General features: G+C 40.0%; 1 protein-coding gene across 1 annotated transcript; it reads left to right on the plus strand.

Annotated features, from left to right (window-relative positions):
- The first annotated feature begins 2546 nt into the window (after nucleotides 1–2546).
- LOC109972224 (tyrosine-protein kinase JAK2-like) lies at nucleotides 2547–4405 on the plus strand. Its single transcript, XM_020620938.1, has 3 exons — nucleotides 2547–2667; nucleotides 3922–4056; nucleotides 4226–4405. Exons 1-3 carry the CDS (start codon nucleotides 2629–2631, stop codon nucleotides 4388–4390), a joined length of 339 nt encoding a protein of 112 aa, XP_020476594.1. The 5' UTR covers nucleotides 2547–2628; the 3' UTR covers nucleotides 4391–4405.
- The last annotated feature ends 458 nt before the right edge of the window (nucleotides 4406–4863 follow it).

The following is a 4863-nucleotide window of genomic DNA, read 5'->3' on the forward strand; positions in this document are numbered from 1 at the left end:
TTATAGTTTGTGTATGGAGGAAAAACTATACTGAAGTTTGGAGACAAGAATATTTAAGTCATTGCAAATCAAAACCACTTTTTCCTGATCCACGATAATGCACAGTAAAATGGCACTTTCTAAATCTTGTTTCCACCCTTTTATAGTATTTTCAGTGGAACATGACATATTTGAAAACAATAAGATCTTAAAGCTGCACTGATACACACATATCTCATAGTGGATGTGCTTAAGAGTCTGTGGCAATGAAAAGGTTAACCATTTGTGCAACACCAACATGCTGTTTAAATTGTTCATCATTCTAATCTCTGCCCCCGACTCTGCCCCAGACATGCTAGTCATGAACTGGAGCCGGAAAAGACTGTGCAATCTCTTACAAGTTACGTCACAGGCCTGTTAAGTAAAAGTGAGGTGCTCTGGGAACACTCACATTATTTACTCAGAGCATCACGATTTCCAGCTCAAGACAACGAGGAGCCTCCTGTAATTCAAAATTTCTGTAAATAGCGTTTCTGTCATAGGTCATTCTGGAAAAAATAAATGAAGTGTATTCCTGTTCCTGACTATCCAAGATGAATCAGCATCCAGTTGTTATCATAAGCTAAAGATTGCATGATTTTAACAAAGTTAAACAATGATTAGCACAGAAAACTGCTGTTTGGCTCAGGGCCCTCTCATGAAAGAGTCTTTCAGCTCCTGGTCTGCCATCAGAGAAATGCAGCCATGTATAGGCCACAGAGTATGAAACTCCTGAGCTTGAGCTTAGAGGTCCCTGGAGACTGATCTGCTTATGGTGACTCTTTATGTTTAGAGGAAAACAGGCTCCACAGTGTTTGACTGTCAGTTCAAGACAAAGGTTACGTTAGTTTCTTTCATGTTTAAGAAAGTATCAGCTATGTCTTCTGAGACATGTACTGGGCTCAAGAATCTAACTTCACTCACTCTAGATCAGTTATGTAAAGAATATAAGAGGTACAACTAATGATTACTTCCCCTGATCAATCTTCCAATTTATTTGTTCTGTTAATCCATAAATTGTTTGATCTCTTAAATGTCACAAAAATTGTGGAAAATGTCCCTCATAATTCCATAGAGCCCAAAGTGATGTCTTTAAATGCCTGGTTTTAACCGACAGTCCAGAACTCAGACATAACCAATAAACTGCAATGCAAGATATATAAAACCAGCAACTTTGCACATTTGAGAAGGTGGAATAAAGGTGCGTGGAAATGCTTCATAATTCATTTATTCATTCATTCATTTTCCACCGCTTAATCCCTGAACGGGGTCACGGGAGGGGCCAGAGCCAATCCCGGCCGGCAATCGGGCAAAGGCGGGGTACACCCTGGACAGGTTGCCAATCCATCGCAGGGCTAACACCTAGACAAACAACCACACGCACTCCTATGGGCAATTTTAGATACACCAATCAAACTAAGCTGCATGTCTTTGGACTGTGGGAGGAAGCCGGAGTACCTGGAGAGAACATGCAAACTCCACACAGAAAGGTCCCGGGTGGGGCCCGAACCCAGAACCTTCTCGCTGTGAGGCAACGGTGCTAACCACTGTGCCACCGTGCTGCCCATTTTGCAGAAAATCTTTGCAAACTGTTGCTCCTTTTAAAAATAAAGTGATAGGAACAATCTGCGGCTCAAAAATAGGCGATGATATATATCTAGGCAACAACTTACTCCTTGTTTAGAGCCCCACTGAATTCCTTAAGGATCTGTGACACTGTTATCTCTTATTATTTATTTTCTTTTTCATATCCCTGTTTAATAATTGCCCATCTCCTGAGCTCTGTTTATAACAGATGCCCTTTTGAACTTCTATTGGATTTATGCCAATGAAGAATGCAGAATCTTTGTTCTTTAAAGTCACCACTGACCGTCCTGCTGCAGCATATTTATTGATAGGCTCAATTTAATTACATGATGGTGCAACCTCCAACAGCAAATGCAATTTCAAATTTTGGGAAACACTAAATTCACTTAATCTTCAACAAACTAATTCCGCGTTAGAGCATTTGGCTTTACCATAATCCCCTTTTCACACATGAACATAAACAACTAGGCACCGTATCAGCTCCGGTGTAGTCAGCTGTACAGTTTTTGGGGGAAATGTTTACTCGCCGATAGAAATGTATCAGTTTTTAACTGAATTGTATGATGTACTGCAGCTGATTTAGTGCTGTCCTTTAAATGGGCAATGAGTTTTCTAATCACTATCACAACTTGCCATTATATCTTTGTGGGGGATTTGAATAGAGTTCCTCTTGACTCAGTGACCCAATTATTATTTCACCCAGCTGGCAAAACTCCTGTTTCTGAGCAAGGTTACCTGTCTGCAAGGGCCAGAAACAAACCACGTAGGTTTTTATTCTGGCTCTAATTTAATTTTACAGTTTGTAGCTGTTACTTTTCTACTCAAATTTGCCATTTAACAGCGCCACACTGATATGCAATAACCACACGGTGCTTCTAATCAGATGTCAACTGTCAAAATGTGAGTTTGATTAACCCTAATCTCTGTTTGTCCTCAGATAAATCCAACCTGCTGGTGTGCAGATATAATCAGGGGGCAGAGGTTTGTCTGTCTCCCTCGCTTCACAAACAAAACATCAGCCAGATGGTCTTCCACAAAATCCGAAAAGAGGATCTTGTCATCGTAAGATAACCCTCTTTGAATTCTTGCTTCACCTTTGCCTTTCATTAAAAACATACATACAACATACAAACATGCATAATTAGGCAATTTCCTTCAGTTTCTGTGGGTCGTATTAGTTTATAGGAGTAGATGTGTTGTCTCTTGCACAAATATCTAGAGTGACAGAGTGAGTACAGTGCCATTCCAATTGTCAGTACTGCATGTAAAGCCAGTACCAATGAAGGCCTTTTGAAGACAAGATTTTTTGATCAGAGGGGACAAACGGGATTCCTGCAGGGTCAGTGAGGCTGCAATAGTTAGAAACATGTCCTCTTGATCCATGTGTCAGCATCATCAATAGCAGTCTCTGTGAACATGGCTGAGCGCACCGTGTGTCTGTGTGACAGTGTATCAGCCGTGCTACCACCTCAGTGACTGGCCCATTTCTGTCTGACCATATTTTGTGTTGTTTGAGTATTTGAATTTTATGCAACAGGTCTGTCACAGGAAAACCACAGAAGTCGTTCCACCCATGAGAGAGCTCATGGGTTTTTTTGAACTGCTCAACTGTCTTCTCACTTATTCTTTAGCAGGTTCAACAAATGTTTTTCCATCTTCCTGTTCTGAACTTGGGTTTACCTAAAGTTTGTTGTGCAGTTATTTTAAAGCTTAGGAGATCTTGGCCTTTTTAATGGACATTTGCTGAATTTTAGGCACAGTTGGTAAGATGGGGTCTAGCTAGCTGAATCACAAGGGCCAGGTGAAGAAGCTCCAAGACTGCACTGATAGGGTAGTTGTTTATCTTTAGGGCCTGGAGCAAGTGAGAGATATCCCCAAAGGCTTTGACCTTTGAAACCACAACAGTGATAATCAAAATTCAGAAAATACAAAGAGATACAGGAATTACATTTTCATGAATTCATTTGTTCTGGTAGATATGATTGGCTGAGGCTTTTATTTTTTATACCTTCGATTTCAGCTGACAAACTGAGTTAGCCTGTACTAATAGGAGTACTGTTCTGAGTAATAATAAGAAAAAGAGATGCTGCTGGTGATCTTGCAAAATCAGACAAAGCGATCTATTCTGTAATTTCATCTCAATCTCAGCACTAACATGTCTTTGCTTAAAAGATTTTATCATTGTACAGCGAAGTCTTTGTCAAATTACTTTGTCTATCAGAATGTTGCTCTTTTTCTGTGGTAATACATCTTGGAGGGTTACACCCACTTGAGGAATGGTATTCATCAGAGAACTCTCATCACTCTGTGTTTTAGAATGAGAGTCTGGGCCAAGGAACTTTCACTAAGATCTTCTGTGGTGTGAGGAAGGAGCTGGGAGACTACGGAGAGATCCACCAGATAGATGTGGTTATCAAGATCCTGGACAAGGCTCACTCCAACTACTCAGAGGTTTGTTTGTTGACTGAGTGAGTAAGTGGACCTCATTCAATCACTTCTTTGTCTCTTTCTCTAACTCCTAGGACATGATTTGAGAGCAGACATGTTAAGAGTATCAAATTCAAGCTGTCTAAACATCTTGTGGGATTAAGCGGAATGTGTCTTGTTTTCTCCCTGACAGTCATTCTTTGAAGCAGCCAGTATGATGAGCCAGCTCTCCCATAAGCACTTATTGCTCAACTACGGTGTGTGCGTTTGTGGTGATGAGAGTAAGTCTACAACAAACACACTAACACACTACTGGGCAGAGATAATTACAAAGGAAGGAGTAATTGTGGAAAATTAAGAAGATGTGTGATAATATAGAGGTCAGGTGGTCAGTGAAACATCCATGAGGGATCAGTACAAAGCAAGGCAAAGGTTTTCACACTAAAAACAGTTGTGTTGCATTGGATGCGCAGAAAACTAGACCGAACGTTGCTCCTATAGGCAAATGAGACAATTGATTTGATTTGATTTATTTATTCTTTCAAGCATGTAAAGACTGTTGATATGTCAACACACATAATTTTACACATATCCAACAAATGCTAATCCAATATCAATTTGCTTATACCTAGTACATGCTTGAATGGAGTAGGAAGAAGTCAGACTTATCCAGTCCTACCCCATGACATCATCTTACATCATTGGTTTGCAAGCAGTAAATGATTCACTTCTACACCACACAAGTATTATACTAAAAACAGAATATAACAGTGTTAAAGAATTATTACAAAATGTACACCACACCCACAATGTTCCATCTAATTAATCATT

Source organism: Monopterus albus, unplaced genomic scaffold, assembly GCF_001952655.1.
Source record: "Monopterus albus unplaced genomic scaffold, M_albus_1.0 scaffold251.1, whole genome shotgun sequence".
Taxonomy (NCBI): domain Eukaryota; kingdom Metazoa; phylum Chordata; class Actinopteri; order Synbranchiformes; family Synbranchidae; genus Monopterus; species Monopterus albus.

What these genes read in the sequence shown, in the direction of transcription:
- LOC109972224 (XM_020620938.1), top strand. Translation starts at nt 2,629, where the DNA reads ATGGTCTTCCACAAAATCCGAAAAGAGGATCTTGTCATC. An exon ending in GAAAAGAGGATCTTGTCATC is followed by an intron (nt 2,668 to 3,921) that starts GTAAGATAACCC and finishes TCTGTGTTTTAG; the next exon opens with AATGAGAGTCTGGGCCAAGG. An exon ending in CTCACTCCAACTACTCAGAG is followed by an intron (nt 4,057 to 4,225) that starts GTTTGTTTGTTG and finishes TCTCCCTGACAG; the next exon opens with TCATTCTTTGAAGCAGCCAG.